At 38.8% G+C, this 27,065-nt stretch overlaps 1 protein-coding gene across 1 annotated transcript in view; it reads right to left on the bottom strand.

Annotated features, from left to right (window-relative positions):
• The window catches only part of TMEM131 (transmembrane protein 131), a 195,542-nt gene that overhangs the window by 87,892 nt on the left and 80,585 nt on the right, over positions 1–27,065 (bottom strand). The window contains 1 exon segment of the mRNA XM_007470223.1: positions 12,648–12,771. Within this exon segment, the coding sequence (XP_007470285.1) occupies positions 12,648–12,771 (124 nt within the window).

Raw genomic sequence — 27,065 nt, 5'->3', positions numbered from 1 at the left:
CAGCAGGAAGTTCATCCAGGAGTCTCTGGAATATCTCACTGGAGGATCTCCCCACTAGGTCTGAAGGCCCCCCCAGTGCCAAGAGCTAAACCCACACCTCCCCAACTCTGCAGACGGCTCCTTGTGTGCACTCCCAAGTTAGCAAGAGCGAGTCCAGTACTTGGACTGCTGTCAGAAAAACATACAAGGATGTGTGGGCAAGGGAGAAAGCACAAACTTGAGCTACAGCACCACCACCTTCTGAAAAGCCCTAGACATATAACAGCACCAGTGAACAGTATACCCCAGTTGAAGGCAACTAGTAAAGATTTAAGGAGGTGACTGCTACTTCAAATGTAAAAGCAGCAACACAAAACTGTAAGAAATGTGAAAAATCAAAGAAACATGTCATCACCGAAAGAACAGTAATTCAACAACTGAGCTCAAAGTTACAGAATTTTGTGGTCTAGGTGATAAAAGATTCAAAATAGCTGTTTTTTTGTTTTTGTTTTGTGGTACGCGGGCCTCTCACTGTTGTGGCCTCTCCCACTGCGGAGGACATGCTCCGCATGCGCAGGCTCAGCGGCCATGGCTCACGGGTGCAGCCGCTCCGCGGCATGTGGGATCTTCCTGGACTGGGGCACGAACCCATGTCCCCTGCATCGGCAGGCGGACTCTCAACCACTGTGCCACCAGGGAAGCCCCAAAACAGCTGTTTTGAAGAAACTCAACAAGCTACAAGAAAACTCAGAAAGATAATCCAACAAAATCTCAAAAACATACATGATCAGGCTTCCATGGTGGCACAGTGGTTAAGAATCCTCCTGCCAATGCAGGGGACATGGGTTCGAGCCCTGGTCTAGGAAGATCCCACATGCTATGGAGCAACTAAGCCTGTGCACCACAACTACTGAGCCTGTGCTCTAGAGACCATGAGCCACAACTAATGAGCCCACGTGCCACAACTACTGAAGCCTGCGCGCCTAGAGCCCATGCTCCGCAGTGAGAGAAGCCACCGCAACGAGAAGCCCGCGCACGGCAACAAAGAGTAGCCCCCGCTCGCCACAACTAGAGAAAGCCCCACAGCAACAACGAAGCAACGAAGACCCAACACAGCCAAAAACAAATAAATAAAATAAGTAAATTAAAAAAGATAAATGATCAAAATGAGGTATTTACCAAAGAGAAAGAAATCACAAAAAAGAACCAAACAGAAATTCTGGAGCTAAAGATTTCAATGAATGAAATGAAAAATGCAATGGAGAGCATCTGCAGTAGGTTAGATAAAATGGAAAATAGAATAAGTGAGCTAGAGGGCAGGAATTTTGAAATGACACAGCACAGAACAAAGAAAAAAAGAATGAAAAAGAGTGAAGAAAGCCTGTGTGATCTGTGGAGTTCCATCAAAAAATATTAGAATAATCAGAGCTCCAGAAGAGAAGGGAAAGGGGGCAGAAAATTTATTTAAAGAAATAATAGCTGAGCACTTCCCAAACCTGGGGAGAGACTTGGACATCCAAGTTCACGAAGCTAACGGATTACCCTATTATCTAAAGCAGAAAGCCTTTCACCAAGATGTATTATAGTGAATGTGTCAAAAATCAAAGATAAAGAGAGAATCCTAAAAGGAGTCAGAGAAAAAAAGATTGTAACCTACAAAGAAAACACAGTAGGCAATCAGCAATTTCTCAGCAGAGACCCTACTGGCAAGGAGACAGTGCAATGACAAATCAAAGTGTTGAAAAAAACCTGCTAGCCAAAAATACTCTATTCAGCAAAGTTATACTTCAGATATGAAGGAGAGATACTTTCCCAGACAAACAAAAACTGAGGGATTTCATCACCCCTACACCTGCCTTGCAAGAAGTGATGAAAAGAGTTCTTCAAGCTGAAATCAAAAGATGCTAATCAGCAACATGAAAACATACAAAAGTATACAACACTCTAGTAAAGGTAAATGTACAATCAGACACAGAAAACTTAATTCTGTAATAGGCTGGTGTGTTAACCACTTAACTACAGTATAAAGTTTAAGGAGAAGATTATTAAAAATAATTACAGTGACTATAATTTGTTAATGAATACACAATATAAAAAGAGGTAAATAATGACACCAAAACACATTAAAGGGAGGCAGTAAAAGGGTAAAACTTTTGCATGACATCAAAATTAAGTTGCTATCAATGTAAAATGGACCATTTTATCTAAAGATATTTTATGTGAGCCTCATGGTACCAAAAAGCAAAAACCTAGAGTAGATTCACAGAAGGTAAAGAAAGGGGAAACAAAATATAACACCGTGGAAAGTCACCAATTTACAAAGGCAGGCAGAAACAGAGGGGAAAGGAAACAATGGAAATATAAAACAAACAGAAAGCCATTAATGAGATGGCACTGGGAAGTCCTTACATATCAATAATTACTCTAATGTAAATGGACTGAATTCACCAATCAAAGGCACAGAGAGGCTGGATGGATAAAAACACAAGACCCAACTATATGTTGCCTCCAAGACTCACTTCAGATTTAATGAAACACATAGGCTCAAAGTGAAGGGACAGAAAAAGAAATTCAGGACTTCCCTGCTGGCACAGTGGTTAAGAATCTGCCTGCCAATGCAGGGGACACGGGTTTGAGCCCTGGTCCAGGAAGATCCCACATGCTGCGGAGCAACTAAGCCCGTGCGCCACAACTACTGAGCCTGCGCTCTGGAGCTTGAGAGCCACAACTACTGAGCCCACATGCCACAACTATTGAAGCCCATGTGCCTAGAGCCCATGCTCTGCAACAAGAGAAGTCACCACTGCAATGAGGAGCCCGTGCATGGCAACAAAGAGCGGCCCCCGCTCGACAAAACTAGAGAAAGCCCGCGCACAGCAATGAAGACCCAACACAGCCAAAAAATTAAATAAATAAGAAAAAAAAGAAATTCAATGCAAGTGGAAACCAAAGGAAAATGGGGTTAGCTATACTTATATTACATAAAATAGACTTTAAGTAAAAAAAATGGTAACAAGAGACAAAAAGGTCATTACATAATAAAGGGGTCAATTCATCAAGAAGATGTAATAATTATAAACATATATGCACTAACATTGGAGAACCTAAATATATTAACAAATATCAACAGGTTTGAAGGGAGAAATAGGCAAGAATACAATAATAGTAGGGGACTTTGATATCCCACTTTCAGCAATGGATAGATCATCCAGACAGAACATCAACAAGGAAACACTGGACTTGAACCACACATTAGACCAAATGGACCTAACAGACATTTATAGGTCATTCCATCCTATAGCAGCAAATACATATTCTTGTCAAGTGCACATAGAGAAGAATAAGTTTGAAATCATATCAAGTATTTTTTTCAGACCACAGTAGTATTAAACTAGAAATCAACAAGAAGAAAGCTGGGAAATCTACAATTATGTGGAAATTAAACAACATTCTCTTCAACAACCAATGGGTCAAAGAAGAAATCAAAAGAGAAATAAAAAATAACATTGAACAAATGAAAATGGAAACAAAACATACCAAAATCTACGGAATGCTGCAAAAGCATTCTGAAAAGGATAAACTTAGTTTATAGTAATAAATGCATATTTTAAGAAAACAGAAGGATCTCAAATAAACATTCTAACTTCACACCTCAAGGAACTAGAAAAAGAACAAATTAAGCCCAAAGTTTGCAGTACAGAAATAACGAAGATCAAAATGGAAATAAAAGAGGCCAGGAAAACAATAGAAAAAAAATCAACAAAACTAAGAGCCAGTTTTCCAGAAAGATAAAATTGACAGATCAAGAGCCACATTAACCAAGAAAAAAGAAGACTCAAATAAATAAAATCAGACATGAAAGAGGAGACATACTACAGAAATACACAGGATCATAAAATACCAGTATGAGCAATTCTATGCCAACAAGCTGGATAACCTAGAAGAAATGGATTAATTCCTAGAAACACACAACCTACCAAGACTGAATCAGGAAGAAACAGAAAATCTTGATAGATCAATAATGAGTTAGGAGATTGACTCAGTAATCAAAAACCTCCCAAAACAGAAAACTCCAGGACCAGATGGCTTCACTTGTGAGTTCTATCAAATACTTAAGGAAGAATTAATGTCAATCTTTCTCAAACTCTTCCAAAAAGTAAGAGAAGGGAACACTTCCAAACTCATTTTATGAGGTCAGCATTACCTTGATACCAAAGCCAGACAAGGACACTACAAGAAAACTATAAACAATATCCCTGATGAATATGGATGCAAAAGTTCTCAAAAACTATTAGCAAAGTGAATTCAGCAACACAATAAAAAAGCATTTGACAAAATACAGCACCTTTTCATGATAAAAACCCTCAACTGATTGGGTACAGATTGAGCACACCTCAACATAATAAAGGCCATATACAAGCACACAAAGCTAACATCACACTCAATGATAAAAATCTGAAAGCTTTCCCTTAAAATCAGAAACAAGACAAGGGTGCCCACTCTCACCACTCTTATTCAACATAGTACTGGAAGGTCTAAGTTAAAACAATTAAGGCAAGACAAAGAAATAAAAGGCATCAGAAGTGGAAAGGAAAAGCTGTCATTATTTGCAAGTGATATGATCTTATATATAGAAAATCCTGAAGACTTAACCAAAAAACTGTTGGAACTAATCAAAAAATTTTGTAAAGTTATAGGATATAAAATCAACACACAGAAACCAGATGTGTTGCTACACACTAACAATGAAACACCTGAAAAAAACAAAACCAAAAACGATTCTACTCACAATAGCATCAAAAACAATAAAATACTTAGTAATAAATTTATCCAAGGAGGCGAAAGGTCCTGTATAATGAAAACTGTTAAGACCCTGATAAAAGAAGTTGAAGAAGACAAATGGAAAGATATCCTTTGTTCATGGCTCAGAAGAATTATATTTTTAAAGTATCCATACTAAGTAAACCCATCTCCAGGTTCAATGCAATCTTACCAAAATCCCAGGGGCATTTTTAACAGAGATAAAACAAACCTAAAATTTGTATAGAAACACAAAACAATCATAAGAACAACAAAACTGGAGGCAGCAAACTTCCTGCTTTCCAACCATACTATAAAGCTACAGAAATTAAAACGGTATGGTTCTGGCATAAAAATAAAACATGTAGACCAGTGGAACAAATAGCCTAGAAATAAATCTCTGCATATATGGTTATCTAATATTTGACATGGGAGCCAAGAACACTCAGTAAAGAAAGGCTGTCCTGCTATATCATTGCTACTGCTATATCACATTTGTTCAATTCGGATTAACATGTATGGATATCAGAAATAGAACAAAAAATGTCCAGGTTTCTACATGTAATTAAAAAATAATCATTAATATTCACTAATGACATTCAACCCATGAGAAGAGATTGTTTACTATATTAAGCATACTAAAATAAATGGGTAAAAACATTTTCACTTTAGCCATAGATTGAAACAAAGTTTATCCTAATTAATCTTCAGTTTACCTGAAAAGGTAATCAAACAAAAGGCTCTACAGAATCAAGGAAAAAATACTTTTTGTTTGCTCACCAATGTCTATAAGGCACCCATTTCCACAATTCTATGGTAATTAAAATTTGACTATTATAGAGTATTAAAAAAATCTGTATTTTTTGTCACAAGCCATACATTACATATTTTATGGCCAATATGCAGTATAGCCATGAAGATGAATAGGCCTAAACTGCAGTCTTAATATTATGTATTTTAATTATAATTAATTAGACAATTATAGTTAGTCAACAGATAATTATAAACCTCAATTATTAGGAGTTATATATAGAAAAACGAATGGTCACACAACCACATTCCTTTTATTACCCTTGTTCTTGATTTCCAGGTGATCTCTGAATCAAAACCTTAGTAAGGGGTATTATTTGTATGTGTGTATGTGTTAAAATACAGTTATGTAACACTTAGCCTTTTAAATAATAACTATTCTATTTTGTATTTCCTACTGGTTACTTAACGTAGAGATGATACTGGTTAATAATCAACAACGTAAGTGACTTACAGGAAATGTTTTACTCTCAAAGAAATATGATCTGACCAGGAATTCTAAAGATGACAAGGCAATTAGAGTTAGGATAAACATACAGAAAGGTTTTGCTCTTTTGGACATGAGAAACTCTTTCATTTTTCCCCAAAGGCTCTTATGATAGGCATAAAATTAAGTGGAGGGGAAATAAGTTTATTTCTTCTCCCAAGAGTTAATTCCATCTCTCCTCTCCACTTCTTGAGCTTCTGGAGCCAGTATCTTACTGTAGGGAATAAAAATGAAAAGCAAGAAGAAGAATAAGAAAAAAAAAAAAACTTAAGGTAGCATAGATTTTGGCTATCTCTTTTAAAGCTAAATCTAGAGTACCTAAATGTAGATTTTGATAGGTATAGATTATTTTACTGTTTAATTCTATCTCCTGATACTGGAAAACACAGACTGGCTTTTAACTTTTCTTCGACTATATACACATTGAGATTATCTTTTTTTTTTTTTCTTAACACCTTTATTGGAGTATAATTGCTTTACAATGGTGTGCTAGTTTCTGCTTTATAACAAAGTGCATCAGCTATACATGTACGTATAGCCCCATACCTCCTCCCTCTTGTATCTCCCTCACACCCTCCCTATCCCACCTCTCTAAGGGGTCACAAAGCACCGAGCTGATCTCCCTGTGCTATGTGGCTGCTTCCCACTAGCTATCTATTTGACATTTGGTAGTATATAAGTCCAGGCTACTATCTCACTTCGTCCCAGCTTACCCCTTCCCCTCCCCATGTCCTCAAGTCCATTCTCTATGTCTGCGTCTTTATTCCTGTCCTGCCCCTAGGTTCTTCAGAACCATTTTGTTTTTTAGATTCCATATACATGTGTTAGCATATGGTATTTGTTTTTCTCTTTCTGACATACTTCACTCTGTATGACAGACTCTAGGTCCACCCACCTCACTACAAAGAACTCAATTTCGTTTCTTTTTATGGCTGAGTAATATTCCATTGTATATATGTGCCACATCTTCTTTATCCATTCATCTGTCAATGGACATTTAGGTTGCTTCCATGTCCTAGCTATTGTAAAGAGAGCTGCAATGAACGTTGTGGTACATGATTCTTTTTGGATTATGGTTTTCTCAGGGTATAGGCCCAGTAGTGGGATTGCTGGGTCGTATAGTAGTTCTATTTTTAGTTTTTGAGGAAGCTCCATACTGTTCTCCATAGTGGCTGTATCAATTTACATTCCCACAAACAGTGCAAGAGGGTTCCCTTTTCTCCACACCCTCTTCAGCATTTACTCTTTGTAGATTTTTTGACGACAGCCATTCTGACCGGTGTGAGGTGATACCTCATTGTAGTTTTGATTTGCATTTCTCTAATGATTAGTGATGTTGAGCATCCTTTCATGTGTTTATTGGCAATCTATATATCTTCTTTGGAGAAATGTCTATTTAGGTCTTCTGCCCATTTTTGGATTGGGCTGTTTGTTTTCTTGATACTGAGCTGCATGAGCTGCTTGTATATTCTGGAGATTAATCCTTTGTCGGTTGCTTGGTTTGCAAATATTTTCTCCCATTCTGAGGGCTGTCTTTTCATCTTATGGTTTCCTTTGCTGTGCAAAACTTTTAAGCTTCATTAGGTCCCATTTTTTAATTTTTGTTTTTATTTCCATTTCTCTAGGAGTGGGTCAAAAAGGATCTTGCTGTGATTATGTCATGGAGTGTTCTGCCTATGTTTTCCTCTAAGAGTTTTATGGTGTCTGGCCTTACATTTAGGTCTTTAATCCATTTTGAGCTTATTTTTGCGTATGGTGTTAGGGAGTGTTCTAATTTTACATGTAAGCTGTCCAGTTTTCCCAGCACCACTTACTGAAGAGACTGTCTTTTCTCCATTGTATACTGTTGCCTCCTTTATCAAAGATAAGGTGACCATATGTGCGTGGGTTTATCTCTGGGCTTTCTATCCTGTTCCATGGATCTATATTTCTGTTTTTGTGCCTGTACCATACTGTCTTGATTACTGTAGCTTTGTAGTATAGTCTGAAGTCAGGGAGCCTGATTCCTCCAGCTTCATTTTTCTTTCTCAAGATTGCTTTGGCTATTCAGGGTCTTTTGTGTTTCCATATAAATTGTGAATTTTTTTGTTCTAGTTCTGTGAAAAATGCCATTGGTAGTTTGATAGTGATTGCACTGAATCTGTAGATTGCTATGGGTAGTAGAGTCATTTTCATAATGTTGATTCTTCCAATCCAGGAACATGGTATATCTCTCCATCTGTCTGTATTACCTTTGATTATTTTCATCAGTGTCTTACAGTTTTCTGCATACAGGTCTTTTGTCTCCTTAGGTAGATTTATTCCTAGGTATTTTATTCTTTTTGTTGCCATGGTAAATGGGAGTGTTTCCTTCATTTCTCTTTCAGATTTTTCATCATTAGGTTATAGGAATGCCAGAGATTTCTGTGCATTAATTTTGTATCCTGCTACTTTATCAAATTCATTGATTAGCTCTAGTAGGTTTCTGGTAGCATCTTTAGGATTCTCTATGTATGCTATCAGGTCATCTGCAAACAGTGACAGTTTTACTTCTTCTTTTCTGATTTGGATTCCTTTTATTTCTTTATGTCTTGTTCCTGATCTTAGTGGAAATGGTTTGTTTTTCACCATTGAGAATGATGTTGGCTGTGGGTTTGTCATATATGGCCTTTATTATGCTGAGGAAAGTTCGCTCTATGCCTACTTTCTGGAAGGTTTTTACCATAAATGGGTGTTGAATTTTGTTGAAAGCTTTTTCTGCATCTATTGAGATGATCATATGGTTTTTCTCTTTCAATTTGTTAATATAGTGTATCACATTGATTGATTTGAATATACTGAAGAATCCTTGCATTCCTGGGGTAAACCCCACTTGATCATGGTGTATAATCCTTTTAACGTGTTGTTGGATTATGTTTACCTGTATTTTGTTGTGGATTTTTTCATCTATGTTCATCAGTGATACTGGCCTGTAGTTTTCTTTTTTCTGTGACATCTCTGTCTGGTTTGGTATCAGGGTGATGGTGGCCTCACAGAATGAGTCTGGGAGTGTTCCTCCCTCTGCTATATTGTGGAAGAGCTGGAGAAGGAAAGGTGTTGGCTCTCCTCTAAATGTTTGATAGAATTCGCCTGTGAAGCCATCTGGTCCTGGGCTTTTGTTTGTTGGAAGATTTTTAATCACAGTTTCAATTTCAGTGCTTGTGATTGGTCTGTCTGTATTTTCTATTTCTTCCTGGTTCAGTCTCAGAAGGTTGTGCTTTTCTAAGAATCTGTCCATTTCTTCCAGGTTGTCCATTTTATTGGCATAGAGTTGCTTGTAGTAATCTCTCATTATCCTTTGTGTTTCTGCAGGGTCAGCTGTTACTTCTCCTTTTTCATTTCTAATTCTATTGATTTGAGTCTCCTCCCTTTTTTTCTTGATGAGCCTGGTTGATGGTTTATCAATTTTGTTTATCTTCTCAAAGAACCAGCTTTTAGTTTTATTGATCTTTGCTATTGTTTCCTTCATTTCTTTTTCATTTATTTCTGATCTGATCTTTATGATTTCTTTCCTTCTGCTAACTTTGGGGTTTTTTTGTTCTTCTTTCTCTAACTGCTTTAGGTACGAGGTTAGGTTGTTTATTCGAGATGTTTCCTGTTTCTTAAGGTAGGATTGTATTGCTATAAACTTCCCTCTTAGAACTGCTTTTGCTGCATCCCATAGATTTTGGGTCGTCGTGTCTCCATTGTCATTTGTTTCTAGGTATTTTTTTATTTCCTCTTTGATTTCTTCAGTGATCACTTCGTTATTAAGTAGTGTATTGTTTAGCCTCCACGTGTTTGTATTTTTTACAGATCTTTTCCTGTAATTGATATCTTGTCTCACAGTGTTGTGGTCAGAAAAGATACTTGAAACAATTTCAGTTTTCTTAAATTTACCAAGGCTTGATTTGTGACCTAAGATATGATCTATACTGGAGAATGTTCCATGGGTACTTGAGGAGAAAGCGTATTCTGTTGTTTTTGGATGGAATGTCCTATAAATATCAATTAAGTCCATCTTGTTTAATGTATCATTTAAAGCTTGTGTTTCCTTATTTTCATTTTGGATGATCTGTCCATTGGTGAAAGTGGGGTGTTAAAGTCCCCTACTATGATTGTGTTACTGTCGATTTCCCCTTTTATGGCTGTTAACATTTGCCTTATGTATTGAGGTGCTCTATGTTGGGTGCATAAATATTTACAACTGTTATATCTTCTTCTTGGATTGATCCCTTGATCAAGATTATCTGTTGAAGAATCTTTCAGAAAGACTTCTCTTTGTATAAGATCCATTTGTAGAAATAAGTCCCTGGGAAAGCCTAGGTCAGAAATGTAAAATTGGTGTGCTTTAACTAGCTTTCTTTGGTCCACACTACCTGTCTTTCTAAAGTCAAATTCATTTTTAATTTGCAAAATCAGTAGATATTATCTTATAAAAATTCCTATTTCCGACTCTTCGTGGAAAATCAGAAGAACTGTGCATGAACTTACATTCCCACGTGGCCACCACTGGCTGGAGCTGATTGGGTGCCTTTGGATGGGACATGTGCTCTTCCAGGTCACCCCCCATTCCACTTGGTCTGCATCGTCTACCTGGCTAGCCCTTGTAAGAATCTATTTGTAACTCTGCTATTTATTTGGTCTGCTTTGTATTGTGACTGGAACATGAAAAAAGTAAAAACCCTGGTCTCTAACAAGGGTGAAGCTTGATGTTTAGAAACAACAAAACATTGCTTGAATTAGCAAAGTAAGTTAACAAGGTAAAAATAAAATCTGTAGTGTAGTTGTGAACTACTTTTAAACAGTTTCCACTGCACTTCACGATTTTGCCTTTTAACCCAACATGTCTCTACACTGTGGCAATGCCTGAAAGCTGGATGACACCACTTACACTTAAGTGTGTCTCCATACACAGATTGTAACGTATATGACCCACCCTGTAGCTTAATATGATACAAATCCCTGGGGAGGCCAACAGCACACCTAGACCCTCACCTTGGCTCTTGTCCCTAACTGCATGACCACAGGCAAAGCCCTCTGGGGTTCAGCTCTTCATTCATATAATGAGGGTACGGGACTAGGTCTCTCTTAGACTGGGATTTGATTGTTTGAGACCATCAGCACATTTATAAGAATTGTGGAAATATCTTTTAGGTAAAACAAATAACTCAAGGGAAACTTGTTTTAGAAAATATTTTAGAAAAGGGATGCTTTCCAAGAGTACAACAAGAAAATTAAAACTTTATCATCAAAATATGCTGACTTATCCATTCCCTGTTTACAAGATAGTTTTAAATTTTAAAAAAGCCAAAATTATATCCCATTATTTACCCTAGAAGTTGCTACTTAAAGACAACATACTATGAAGCCAGGATTTTAGAAAGGAGAAATGTAAAAATTGAAATAATTGATATAAATTTATATGCTAAAAATTGGTTATTTAGTCATATCTCTTCAAAGGAGTCAGTGAAAACCCTCGAAAGATGAAATCAGGCTCCATTCATTTCCTTCCCTCTGATATTTGCTATTTAGCTAATTATTTCGGAAGCCTATATATTAAAGCTTAATGCATTCTCTCAGATCCAAAATTTATTAAGATCCTTTTTTTTTTGCCAGATAAAAGTTTTTTTTATAGTAACAAGTTTGCATACTATGTACAAAAATGATTATAAGTAAAATTTTATAGGACACCTGTGTAGGAAGAACCCTAAACAGGCCCTCAAATTTCCTTCCCTAATTTCTGTGACTGTGAATATGAAGGATACCACACCTGTGATCTGCACTACTTGATAAAAGGGATTTTGCAGATGTAATGAGATTCTTAGTCAGGTGACCCTGAGTTAATCAAAAAGGAGACTACCCAGGTGATGCTGACACAATACATGATTAAAGCAGTTTTCTCCACTGGTGGTAGGAGAGGTCAGATTTCTGAAGTGTGAGGGAGATGTGACACACCAGTGCTGGCTTTAAGATGGTGACAAGGAGTGTGGGTACCTCAGGGAACTGAGAGAGGTCTCTGGCTGACAGCCAGCAATGAATCGGGGACCTCGGTTCTACAACCACAAGGAACTGAATTCTGCCGACAACTTGAATGAGTCTGGGAGTGGATTTCCCCTGAGTCTCCAGTCAAGGACTCAGCCCAGCTGACATCTTAGTTACAGCCTTAAGATACTCAGAGCAAAGGACCCACTGGACTTGTGACTTACAGAACCATGTGCTAATAAGTGGGTGTTTGTGGTGATTTATTACACAGCAATAGAAAACTAACACAACGCTGAGGAATTACCTATTATTAGGAAGGACAAGAAAACCAACTGAATATATGAATGCTACATTTTTCAGAGTGCTTAAGTTTCAAAGTTGATTTGTTAGGCTGTTTCATGTTGAGAAAAACAATGTGTGTTGAAAAGTAGAAGTGATAATTCTCAGGAAATGGGGCAAACTAAAGTCCAGAATACATGTGCAACATTCAAACTAGATTTTAATTACAGCAAAGTAAAATTATACACTAAAAACCCTAGACGTTTCAATTTCAAACTCAAAAGAAATCAAATACAGCAGAGATGCTTACCCTATTTTGAAAAAATGATGCATGAAAATGTGATGTTGTAGCAGATATTGATACTAAAGTAATAGTTTCTTCAGAACTAGGGTTATGTAAGTAAACTTTTTCCATTTTTGGCATTCCAACTGGTCTGTAAAAACAAAAAGAAAACCGTTACAAATACTTCAAAGACAATTTCTAGTTTTAGAGTTAACCTCTAGTTGTTAAATAATTAAACATCAAAATTATTTAGACAAATACATACCCAAACGTATGAAATTATAAATTAGTTTATACCTAAAATTACACATATTTAAAATGCATGCATTCGCTATTCAGCAAATAAAATTATTGAGTGCCAACTGTATGTCACACACTGAGCCAGGTACTGGGATGTAAGGAGGCAAGTCTCCACCCGGCTGAAGCTTACAATCTAGTGAGGAAGCATGCAGGGAACAAAACGGTCAGATCCCTTTATTGCTTTCTGTAATACCACCTACCGCCTGCTTCTCTGCTAATTCTGAATCTTATCCTCCTCTCCCCAAATTCCACTGATAGATGCTCTTCAATTTAGAAGAAGTTTAGTGGCAACGTTAGGTGAGCAGATCTGCCTTACGAGTTAGGGGCTGTTGTTATACTCATTTTACAGATGAGGACACCAAGGCACAGAAAGCTTAATTAACTTACCTAAAGTCATACTTGGAGCCTCACTCTGAATCCAGGCCACCTGGCTCTAATCCCTGCTCTAACCCTCTCAAAGGAACAGTATAAAGCACACACTCGAGGTCTGATATCCACAGACTCATTTTAATGTTCCCCATGGCATCCACATTACAGTTTGTCTGAAAAGTGAAACCTCCTCAGTACGTAGTCCATTAAGTACTTACGTTGCTAATCATATTTGCACAGGCTTCCTAGCTTGACAGCTTAAGAGAATTCTGCAAATGAATTACGTTTTTTCAGAGTTCTCTCTAGTTATTTAATTGGCACCTGTCTTATTTCCTCAACAAGATTATCAGTACCTTAAGGACGAAGTTTACGTTGTATGCGCACTGTGTATTCCTCGTATTGTCTAGCACAGAACCAGGCACCTGGTGAGAGCGTGCATGGGGCAGCTTGCCCGCCCCTGGCCCTGCCCACGACCTCAGTGGTTACAATCTAGTGAAGAAGCAGGCAGGGAACAAAACAGTCAGATCCCTTTCTTTCTCTCTGTAATACCACCTGCTGTTATGAAGTGGTTATCAGCCCCCCTAATCTGGAATCACTCAGCCTCCACGCGTGATTCCCTGTGTTTCCACCTGAGTCAGGCTGGTTCCATGTGCGTGACCCCCATGCCTTTACCAATGTCTTTGCTCTGTGTTTTCTTCCCTATCCTCTATGTGAATCCAAACCCTCATGTTCTAATTCAGTTACAATTTCTGTCACAAGGTCCTCTTCTTGTACAATCATTTTGGCCTATGTTTTCTGAAATTTTATTTCATCTGTATAAACCTCAAATTCTAAGCAGTTGAGGATGCAGCGCCAGAATTACGTTTTACATGTGGTTCAACTGTCCACCATGCTTTTGTCCTTCAGGAATTTTTGCCCCTGCCTTTTCCTCAGTTCAGTTTACCACTTGTAACTTATGATGTTGGAAAACCGATAAAACAGTGAACAGCTGATAACTTTCACTAGTTTAAAAAACAAACAAACCAGGGGCTTTGGGCTCCTTTTAAAATGGTGAGTTTGTTAGTATATGTTACTGGTTCTCCCTGACACCCCCTAACAGCTGCATATACAAACAACAACGCTGGAAAACTTCAGAAGTCAATCCCTGATTCCAAGGATTAACCGAAAACAGCAAGAAACCCTTGGGGGAACAGAAGGCTGCCTGAACTGGCAGGTGGGGAGAAGTGAGGGACACAGAGCAGCCCAGGCCGACAACGAGGAGCCAGGAATGACTCTCCTCTTCTCCATTCCCTTCCCTGCTTGCCTTGGTACAATCAAAGCCTCCCCCTTCAACCCAGATGGCAGAAAGGCTCACTGGGGTAAGAAGCTGATGATCAGCTACACTTGAGGACACCCGCCTCTACACTCCTCTCTCTGGTCCTCCAAAGCCCTAAAGTTGTTAGATTACAACTTAGGAAGATACCTCTTGCAGACACTTCTGCCTAAGCACTGTCAGACAGAGTGGTGGGAACATAGGACAAGCAATAGTTTTTATGTGACTGTGTGTATGTAACTCGACCTCTCCACCCTGGGGATCATCTCCCTTCTTAAATTCACAAGAAGAGACAAAGAGAAAGGCTTGGTCTTCTGCTCTTCCTCAATATGCATTATAAGGCAGCAACTCAGAAGTTCACACATCAAAATAACATGATCTGTGAGTAGTAGTACAGTCAAGTTGAAAACATATACAATGTTGTGATAGACCACAATGTTGTTCCCAATTTGCTGACTGAACTGGTGAGAGGCTTGTATCTCTCCACTTCATTAACATTAGGCCAATGAAATGTGAGCAAAAGTGACATATATGATTAAGTTTTAAGAGTCTTCTTGCACTCTGTTTCTTCTGCCAAGTAAATGGCATTTCACAGATAGGAGTGCTCTTCTAGTCTAAATCCCACTGGGTCGTTTGTGATCACAGCATAACCTAGTAAAGGCTGAATAATGCATACCTGAAGCTGCAAAAGTTAAACCAAGAAATAAAAATAAGCATAATGGAATATGCTTAAGGAGAAATGGCAAGATACTAGTAAAATGAAGAAAGCCTACAGAAAACAGGAGAAAATATCAGCAGAAAACAATGTATAAAGATAATGGATGGGATAGGTAGATAAAAATCTATTCGTGAGTTGGAAGATCAGATTGACAATTTAGTTCCAAATTCAGTAAGAAAGAATATATATTTAGAATATTTTAAAAGAGCTATAAAAATCAAAAGAAAAACAGATATGTAGAACATAGCTAGACGTGGTAATATCTGGAAAATGGAGTGTGGGAATACTTGAAGAATAGGGACAAAAACAATGGGCAAAACCCAAAATTTTTTTTAAAAAATGAAATAATTCTTGATTGAAAGGGTTTATGAAATGTCAACAAGGAGAGATAAGGAAACCCTGTACTTAATAAGCACACAGCAAAATTTAAGGAGTTGCAAGAGTTTTTTATACATTATGGATATAAGCCTCTTAGGAGATATTTGCAAATATTTTCTCCCATTCGGTGGCTATCTTCACCTTCTTTTTTTTTTGTTTGTTTTTTTTTGCGGTACGTGGGCCTCTCACTGCTGTGGCCTCTCCCGTTGCGGAGCACAGGCTCCGGCCGCGCAGGCTCAGCGGCCATGGCTCAGGGGCCCAGCCGCTCCGCGGCATGTGGGATCTTCCCGGACCGGGGCACGAACCCGTGTCCCCTGCAACGGCAGGAGGACTCTCAACCACTGCGCCACCAGGGAAGCCCCTTTTCACCTTCTTGATGGTATCATTTGCAGCACGAAGGTTTTTAATTTTTATGTAATCCAACGTGTATATTTTATCTTTTGTCACTTGTGCTTCTGGAGCCATACCTAAGAAAATATTGTACAAATCACTGCATAATGGAGATACATTACAATGTTTTCCTCTAAGGTTTTATAGTTTAGCTATGTTACATTTACATTTAGCTCTATGATACATTTTGAATTAATTTTTGTGTATGGTGTCAGGTAGGGGATCCAACTTAATTCTTTTGCCAGTTGTCTTAGCACCATTTGTTGCAAAGATTATTCTTTCTACATTTAATTGTCCTGGCACCCTTGTCAAAATCAATTTACAATAAATGTAAAGTTCTATTTCTGGAATCTAAATTCTTTCCCATTTATCTACATGGCAGTATTACAGGGTCTTGACTACTAAAGCTCTTTAGAAGGCTTCTGACATTGGGAGCTATTAGTCTTCCAACATTGGTCTCCTTTTAAAAAACTGTTTGGCTATCCTGGATACTTCTTATTTTACATATGAATTTTAATACCAGCTTGCCAATTTCTGTAAAAAAGTCAGTTGTGGTTTTGATGGGGATTGTGTTGAATCCACAGATCAATTTAGGGAGTACTGCCATTCTCATTTGTGTCTTCTGATTTATGAATATGGGATGGTTTCTATTTACTTAGTTCTTTAATTTCTTTTGACGATGGCGTGGCATTTTTAGTATACAGCACTACTTTTAAAAAATTTGTATATAAGTATTTTATTATTTTTGATGCCACTGTAAATGGAATTGTCTTCTTAATTTTGATTGTCCATTGCCAGTGTATAGAACAGATATTTTTGTATATTGATCTAATATCCTGTAACCTTGCTGAACTCACTTATTCTATTTTTTTTAAAACGTGGATTGCTTAGGATGTCCTATGTACAAGAGTATAACATCTGAAAACAGAGATGGTTTAATTCTTCCTTTCCAAATGCCATTATCAAAAGTGGGGTACCTAAATCTCCAACTATTACTATTGAACTGTTTTTTCCCTTTAGTTCTGTTAGTGTTGCTTCCTATATTTTGGGTTTCTGTTGTTAGTTGTGTGTTGCTTTTTTAATGTGACAATCTTGGTCTCTTAATTGGTGTGTTTAGACTATTTATATTAAATGTAATTATTTTTATGGTTAAAGTCTACCATCTTGCTAGTTATTTTCTATTTGTTCCATCGCTTCTTTGTTTAGAACCCTTTTATATACAGAATTTTCTAGTCCTGGCCCCAATTAAACTAGAAATCAGTAACAAACAGATAAACAGATTCTCTATAAATATGTAAATAAACCAACATGTGTAAACAGCTCATGGATCAAAGATGAAATCTGAATAAAAATTAAGAACTACCTGGAACTGAATCAAAATGAAGAAATTAACTCATTAAAAACTTGTGGAATACAGTTCAAGTTGTGCTTAAACGAAAATTCATAAATCTAAATGTACATATTTGAGAAGAAGAAAGCCTGAAAATGAGCTAAGCATCCATGTCATTAGAAAAAGAATAGCAAATTAAAATAAGAAAGTACAAGGAAAGAAATAATACAAATAAGAGTGGAAATCAATGAAGCAAAACATAAAATAGAGATGATTTATGAAGTCAAAAATTCCCATTTTGGCAGGGGGGGACTAATAAATTGTTAAGTACCTGGCAAGATGAATAAAGAAAAAAGAGGAGGCATAAAATATCAGTACCAGCAGTGATGAAGAAGACATCACTATAGATGTTACAAACAGTAAAACAATCATAAAATTATATTAACTTTATGATAGTAAATTTGAAAATCCTGAAATTGCCATACTCCTAGAAAAACAGAGCTTGCCAAAACTGACAAATTTAAGAAAAAAAATATGTAAGCATTACAGAAAATAAAACTACTGAAGAAATTAAATCTGCAATTTAAAACTTCCCCACAAAGAAAACTCCAGTCCATAAGGACCTGACTGGCAAAGTCTTCTACCAAACACTTTGGGGAAAAGAGAGATGCTGACACAAAATGGGGAAAGATGAGAAAGAACTCTGTGAGGCTGGATTTGAATTGGGAAAATATGAATTGGACTTATCAGTATGGGCCGTGATTTATGCATGTATACATATCAATATATACATACATGATGCATATGTATATATACATGTATATATTCCTCCAGAGATCGGTCCACATGAGCACAGAAGCAATGACATATAGGGGCAATGAGCACATTCAGTGCCCAGATCTGGGTTTCTAAACGTCATTTCCCACTGAAGAGACCAGGACTTCTTTAGTTTTGGCTAATTCCAGGTCTTGGACAAAGCAAACATAAGGAAGTCTAGAACGTTTGTTGTATCAGAAAGCAAAAGAATTGTTCAAAGATAATAAGACGTATCAAAAAAAGAAAAAGGAATCAGCTTAAACAGGCTCCCAGTGGCAAAATCTGTAAAATTTGGAGCAAAAAGAACAGTGAAAGTAAAGGGTTATAACACAGTGATTAAAAAACAAAACCCATGAGTCTATAGCAGAGATCAACAACCTTTTTCTGTAATGGGCCAGACGGTAAATATTTTAGGCTTTACAGACCATGCAATCTCTGTCACAACTACCCAGTCTGCCACTGTTGTGCAAAAAGCAGCCACAGACAAACGTAAATGAATGGGTATGGTTATGTTCCAGTAAAACTTTATATATAAAAACAGGTGTCAAGGGCCATAGTTTGCTAACCCTTGGTCTATAGTGATGGTCAAAGAAAAGACGGGAATACTTCTTTACAGAAGAATCTTGATTCCTAAATGAAAAAAAAAACACTGACAGAATTTGAAGGGGAAAAAAAGGAATCACCATTCTGCAACTATCGATGTAATGACTGATTCAGGTAAGGGTCTATGGGTGCTGATGAAGTCAACTATTAGATGAAAGATTGATGGAGAACAGGATAGCAACCCTACAGATTATTAATTTTTTTTAATTTTTTTTTCCTGCAATACGCGGGCCTCCCACTGTCGTGGCCCCTCCCCTTGCCGGACGCGCAAGCTCAGCGGCCATGGCTCCGCGGCATGTGGGATCCTCCCGGACCGGGGCACGAACCCGCATCCCCTGCATCGGCAGGCAGACCCCCAACCACTGCGCCACCAGGGAGGCCCTACAGATTATTTATTAATTACAAAGAGGAAAAGCCATCTTTACAATTTACAGGATCTGGCAGATAGTACACCAATGAGTGCTCAAACTCAGCATCAACAATAATTAGAAATATGGACATTACATTACCCTGATATAACATAATACAACATTATCTATGTAATGTTCTTGACAAAAATGTTTACCCTGAAATCTAATCATTAGGATATAATCAGGCAAATCCAGTTTGTAGGGTATTCTATAAGTCAACTGACCTGGACTACAAAAATTTCCATCTTATGAAAAAGAAAAAAGGTAGGAAACAGTTCTAGATTAAAGACACCTACCAACCAAATGCAATGTGTCATCCTTAATTTAAACCTGGTTAGAGGATGGAAGACTATATTGCTTTTGGCAATTAGGGAAATTTGAATGTAAACTACATATTAGATAATGTTACTGCGTCAATATTATATTCTTTGGGTGTGATAATGGAATTGTGGCTACATAGGACCAGTCCCTTAGGATTTACACACTGAAGAACTCAGGGGTGAAATATGATGTATACATTTACTTTCGGGAAAAAAAGTGGAGTTTGTGTGTGTGTAGAAAGAAAAAGAGACAGAAAGAAAAGGTTAACTCTTGGTGAATCTGGATAAAGGTTATGTAGGTGTTCACCATATTATTCTTCCTACTTCTCTGTACTTTTAAATTTTTCAGAAGTTGGGGGAAATATTAAGACTTTCTGTTCAACAAAATACCAGATGGGAAAATGTAACAGACACATGACAAGCTGGGAAATGGTATCTGCAATGTCTAAATATCTTTTTAGACTTTAAGGTTACTTTTAGACTATAAGAGGAATTTCTAATTACTAAGAACCCCAAAAGAAAAATGGTCAAAGGATATGAACAGGCAATTTATAGGAAGAGGAAACTCTAAAGGCCAATAAGCATATAGAGATGGATATTTGAACTTACTAGTGATCAGGGAAATGCAAAATTAACAAGGCATCATGTTATCCCTATTAACTAGCAAAATTAGAAAGCTGGCTAATGTTAAGTGCGAATACAGGGGACATGGCAATACAGGAATGCTAGTGGACTGCTCGGAGGAGTACAGAGAGGAAGAGCCATTCATTCACAAGAGCAATCAGGCCATACATAGGTACGTGAATGTACTCACACTCTGTAACCTATGCATTCCACTCTGCGCTTAGAGTTCCAAAGAAATTCTCATGACGGTCCGTAAGTGACCCTGGAAGGGGATTTCACTGCAGGGCTGTCTGTGGTGGTGAGGCAATATGTGTAGCCATCAAAGGGGGAGTTAACGGTAGAGTAAGTACTCACTATTTTACTCCTGTGGTTAGAAATAAGAGAGCAGAGAAATAATCTAACAAAAGCAGACCTTTAGAAAGGTAAGAAATAGAATGAGCGATGCAGCCACTATGGAAAACAGTATGGAAGTTCCTCAAAAAATTAAAAACAGAACTATCTTATGATCCAGCAACCCCCTCTTCTTCCCATATCTGAAGGAAATGAAAACAGGGCATCGAAGAGATACATGGCACTCTCAGGGTTACCGCAGCATTGTTCACAATGGTCAAGATATGGAAACAACTTCAGTGTCCATCGATGGATGAATGCATAAGGAAGCTGTGGTGTATACATACACGATGGAACATTATTCAGCCATGAGAAAGAGGAAACCCTGCCATTTGTAACAACACGGATGGACTTCAGGGCATTATGCTAAGTGAAGTAAGTCAGAGGAAGACAAATCTGTGTGATATCACTTATATGTGGAATCTGAAACAGCCAAACTCATAGAAACAAAGACTAGAATGGTATTTACCAGGGACTAGGGGGTGGGGGTAAAGGAGAGGTGTCGATCCAGGAGTGCACATTTCCAGTTAGAGGATGGATAAGTTCTGGTGATCTAATGCACAGCATAGTGATTACAGTTAACAATACTGTACTACACGCTTGAAAGTTGCTAAGATCTTAAATGTTCTCACCACAAAAAGGAAAAGGTAATTATGTGGTGTGATGCAGGTGTTAGCTAATGCCATTGTGGTAATCATTCTGCAGTGAAAGTCAAATGAACGTGCTATATACCTTAAACTTACAACGTTATTTATCAGTTATATCTCAAAGTTGGAAAAAAAACCAGAATGAGCTATATCACAATATTATTTATATGTTAAAATATAATTACATACATTAAAATTACGTAAGAATAATTTCTAACTGGGGGGCAGATACAAAACTATACATATGTCTTATTCATTTCTGTCTGTATACTATATTTCATAAAAAAGATAAAAGGTGAAAATAATGTGGTAAAGCAATGAAGATACTCTGGAAAGTAACACTGCCCTATAATTGTTAAGCGTCATCATATAAAAGTGAAATAAAGCATTCAGAGTCTTTTATTTTTCCTTTTGCTTTAGAGTGACCACATCAGTCAAGATGGCTTTGCTATGTGAGTTGTTTACTTGAGGTCAATGAATCAAAAGGTATTTGCCGAGGACCTACAATTGAGCCACCACTGTTAACAATGCTACCTTATCTTTATAGGTGCTTCTTATATAGCCATCAATGCTGAATCCTGTTTGGTCAGACAGTAAGCCCCATATGCTGTGATATGATCCCTCAATAATTCAATTTGAAAAGTACTTTAACAAATTTTATCTAAATAGAATATTAGAGAACTTAGGGTGGAAGTGTTATAATTAAACATTATGATAAATAAACTCAAACTCATTTTATTGTCCAAGCAGAAGTTTTAGTCAGTTTCCTTAGAGGTTTGTCTAACTTCCTTATTAGGGCTTCTTCTTTTGAGGGTAAAACCCTCAAAGTCTAAAGTTGGGCAGAATTACACACACTCAGCCTGACTTTTAGCACAGTCACATTATTTCACTTGATTCTCATATTCTGTATCACCTAAATCAAAATCAAATGTTAACTCAGCACCACTTTATTCATTTCTTCTGCAGCTTCATCTACAGTTGACTCTTGAGTTGTTTTAAACACTGTCTTTTCTAGAATGGGATAACAATACCTTCTTTCCATACTACCCAAAAAAGTCACCTTATATGCATAAGGTCCACAAACTATATAAATAAGAACTCTTCACTGTCTTTCGTAAACATTTAACACATTTTTAAGGTTTTGAAAATGGGCTGTGCTGCTTTTTATTTTACACACCATCTGAGAATTCCTTTATAATGCTGACATGAAGTTTTGTTGTCGCTGAGGTTCAATGTCTTCTGGTGCCTCTAAGGCTTAAACCAAGACATATTCCCCTTCTGAGAGCTCATCACTGCAGATGCCACCAGCTCTTGCCAGAAGCGGGAAGGCTGTAGAGAAGATGAACTCCCTTAAAGTCTCTCAGCAGAGAGCAGGTGATTCTGCGGCATTAGTGGTCACTAAGAGGCTGTACCCACAGACTGCCCTTGGGAGGCAGGATCCCACAGACGAGTTTCCTGCTTTGCAGGGAAGCAAAAACCTGGTCCAAAACTGCTCCGTGGCTTACAGCCCAGCCATCACGAGACTCAAAATCTTTCTGTGGCTTACAGTTCAGCCATGAAGAAAAAACCCAAAGGTGAACCAAGGCTTGGGCCCTGAGGAAGGGACAGAGGGGCATCCAGAGGCAGGTCTGCAACAGCGCACTTAGGGTTAGGAGGCAGAAAGCTGAGTGCCCTCAGGAGCCCCCAATGCGTGGACTTCCTCTTGCTCAGGTAGAGGCTTTCTCAGGAGCTAGACCTCTTAACCAACAGGCTCATCGATCTCAGGTAGGGTCACAGGACCATAAAATAATTAGGGAAGTAGGTACAGATCCAGCTGGGACTTCAAACTACGGCCGTGATGCTGCAGGAAGAAGCTTTACAAAGACAATATGGAAGATAAAACCCTTCTTCCTCAAGCTTCATATACGTGTAAGTAGAGTAACAGGTACACAGGAATAAAAATGTCCTCCTTCCACCCTGTAAGTTCGCCAATTATGTGCTTTTTCCAGCAAACAGGCTGTTTTACAACTCAAGTGTCCCATAGGCTACCTGGCAACCAGTGTCTCTCCTCCCTATGAATTTGTTCTTAATGTTTTTCCTCCATTGACCTCAGGGCAATCAATCTCAGTTTAGATAAAGAAGACAGGGTATAACACAGACAGGTACTCTGGGCGATCCTTGAAGAAGACAGGACTGAAGATGGCCTCTGCCACAGGAGAGAGCTCTGGGGTAAGGAAACAAGCCTGGAGGTTCTAGGAGCCTGGAAGCAGGGGTGGATCAGAAAGCTTGGTTTGCAACACCGGTGAGGCTGGCCTTACCCTTTCTTCTAGGGATCAAAGAGGAAAGGCCCTAAGCCATACCCTCCAGAAAGGAACCCTTGGAGAAGGGTCATCTACTTACATTGCCGAGAGAAGTCTGGAGTAACAAGAACTGAGGGAAGGCGTCAGCAGGCTATTCCAGCCACTCATGCACACACAGAGCAGGCTTCCTGCAGTTCCAGGTGGTTCAGACCATGGAAGCAGAGGGAGGTCTCCTTGGATGGACCAGCTTACAGACCTCATACAAACAGCTTCCCCTGCCTCTCCCTCTCAGTTCCCTTGACAAAGTGGAAGACTGAGGAGAGAAGTCACACTGAACCATGGAAAACTATGCTCAAGTACTAATACAAATTTACTTGTGAATAAATAAGCAGTGCATCAGTTTTCTATGCTGCCTAACAAAGTACCACAAACCGAGAGGGTTAAAGCAATGCCCATTTATCATCTCTCAGTTCTGTACAGGCACAGCATGACTGGTGTATCTGCTCAGGGTCTCACACATCATGGCTCAAAGTCCCCTTCTAAGCTCATGCGGGCTGCTGGCAACGTTTCGGTTGCTCTCAGCCTCTTGCCATATGGCCCCTGCCCTTTCCAAAACCAACACAAAGAAACTCCCTTGCATCAAATACCTCTCATGCTTCAAATCCCACATTTCTGTCTCTGATTGCCACAGCCAGATGTAGAGGGCTCGTGTGATTAGGTCAGGTGCCCAGATTACCTCCCTATCTTGAAGGTCAACTGATTTGGGACCTTAATTACATTTTCAAAACTCTCTGAAAATTCTACAGCAACATCTAGATGAGTGTTTGATTGAATACAATTGGGAGAAGGTGAATGTGCACCTTAGGGGCCAGGAATCGGGGGGCCATCTTAGAATCCTGCCTGTCATAAGCATCATGTGTGACTGCTTGGCTAGACAGGTAAGATTTTAAAATAAGACAAAGATTTTCAAATGCCTGCTAGTGTGCTGGTCCAGTTTGTTTCCATTATCAGCTGCTCCAAAGACAGGAGGAGGGCCAAGGGGGTTAGTCTGAATTATTTATAGATAAACCAAGCTGAGATATGCAGCTGTTCTCTTAAGAGCAGAGCTTCTGACTGACTGTCCATATTTTACAAGAGTCTGAGGCTCAAAAGAATTTGGAAGAAGCACTCATGAATTGGAGACTAGCTTGGAAAGTAAGCTGCAATTTTGTGGTCAATGGCAATTTTTCTAGCCACAGAAAGATGACAATGCAGTGCCATGAAACAGCTGAAGAAATGGCTGAGTAGCGGCCCTCAGGCAAACTTTGTGAATGACAGTGACACAGCAGTCTATTAAACACAACTTTTGGCAGGAATTTGGGCCAAATCAATATGCACTACTTTGACCACTCGATTACCACAAAATCTGACCATCGTCTCAAACACATTTTAGACTGAGGTCTGAGCTGGAGTGATGGTTGAACAGTTATAAACTGGAAGGCTAAAAAGCACCAAACATCCCTCTAGAAAAGAGGGCCTACTTGATTTTCTCGGAATACCAAAAAGTGATTAGGGAGAAATGCTTCTCATCAACTGAACCTGACAAAAAACACCTCCATTTTCAGCAAGTTTATTCAATTTCCACCCTTTCAAAAGCCATTAAGTCTCTGTTTTAAACTTAGATTTGAAATCAAGATTTTCTGGACTTAATAATTATATAAACCAAAGAACTCAGTAAAACAAGTTCCCACCCAAAGAATCTTTTAAATCTGCAATGAATGTTTGAAAAAAGGAGTTGTTATGGAAACAGAAAAAATATTTAACAGCACTGGCATAAATAACTGCGGGGGGTGAGTAAAGCAGGGGGTGGGGGGAAGGTGGTGGTCAGGCCCAAGATTGCTCCAGGCTGACTGCTACAGAGAGAGAGGGGGGAAGGGGGGAAAGAAAAGAAGGGCAGAGGGAGAGGAAGGGAGATTCGGGAAGGGGCAAAAAAGTAGAATCAAAGAATAAATTTAAACAAAATGGATGTAAACAAAGAAAGCCTATTTTTCAAGAAAGTTAATTTGATCAAACGTCAAAGACATTCTAGAGGGCGGTAGGGACGGCCAGGGTAGTGAGAGGAGTCAGGCCACGGCGGTTTAGAAAGCAGCCACGGAACTAGAGCTGCATCCTTGCTAAAGGACAGGAAACCGTCTTGGAGACCCTGGTTGGCAACTGGGTGCAACCTGGAGTGATGAATTTCATCCGACTCAAAAGTTCTTCAGTTACTGCAAAGGGTGTTTTAAAATTAAGAATGGCTTCAGGTTTAGCAAAAATGACCACAAGCAGTAGGAGTAGTTCACAGAAAACATAAGGCAAGACTTCAGTGCATAAGTCAAGGTACAGGGAGCAATGATTTCTGACTACTTACAATTTCTGGAAAAAAATATTATGAAGTGTTCTGTGAAGGCTACGCCTCAAGTCCTAAAATTACTGCTAGACATATGAAGCTAATGAAACATGTACAGCCTGGGCATTAATTAAATCAGTACACTGCTGGATCAAGAAGAAAAGGTATAGCAAACCTTTAATGAAGTGCTGCAAAAACACTTGAAAATGCAAAACGAATTTTACTGTAGCAGAAGAAATCAGCAGGTAATCTTGCTGGACTTAAAGACAATGTACGGCATGTGTTAAGTGTGAAGTGCGTGCCAGATACGTAAAGATAAATAGCGCCTATTTCTCTTGATAGTCGGGTCTAGGAGGGAAGCAGACGTCAAAAGAAACAATTAGAGCAATAACCAGCACTGACAGAAGTTAGCAGAGGATGTCAGGTGTGATGAAGAACCCAATTCCAGTTTTGATGTCTCACTGCTGACAGTTTTCAAGCCCCACAATGTCCCTTCACCTTATGCCCCACATCTGGGCAAGCCCACAGGGAAGCCTGCACACTCTCTCTCCGATCTACTAAGAAGTTCAAACCATGCAAGCCTGCCCAGCCTCACCCCCTAAGCATAAGAGCCAAGCCAGTTTCCTTTCTCTGCTCTCTCAAGCCATTTTTCAGACCTTGGGAGCCCTCCCTGCTCTCCCCAGAAAGCTTCATTATGTGAGGATAATAAATCTTTTCAGCCCTTCTTGGTGTGTGAGTCAGTCTTGACACCTAAATCAAATTTTGGGTGTGGATCCATCCCAGCTCTGTGGAGTGAATGCCACACCATGGAAGCAGGGGGAAGGCAGTTTCTACCTCTGCTAGGCAGGCTGGGGAAGGTGTGCTTTACAGAGGACTGAAGGTCATCAGGAGTTCAACGGGCCAGGGAGGTTGTAACGGGCTTCAACTGGAGTTCCTGCCCACTACACGACTTTTCTTTCTCTGGGTGAAACCCTGATGATTACAGAGAAACCCCCTGGAAGACACGTCCGCTACCAAACACCGTCCTAATCTGAGTGATGGGGTAGCCACCTCACCTAAGCCAGGGTGATGACTGTACTACTCTGAGATTTTTCCAACTAAAGTAAAAGAAGCTATTATTCCCCGAGGGAGGGAGGCCAGAGAATGCGGGTCTGAAGAACAGTCAGTAGATCTGCTCTCATCATTGTAGGG

Source organism: Lipotes vexillifer, unplaced genomic scaffold (genome assembly GCF_000442215.2).
Source record: "Lipotes vexillifer unplaced genomic scaffold, Lipotes_vexillifer_v1.1 scaffold1139, whole genome shotgun sequence".
NCBI classification, from domain to species: domain Eukaryota; kingdom Metazoa; phylum Chordata; class Mammalia; order Artiodactyla; family Lipotidae; genus Lipotes; species Lipotes vexillifer.
Note: the sequence above shows the minus strand (reverse complement) of the source record. Positions and strands in the feature narration are given on the sequence as shown.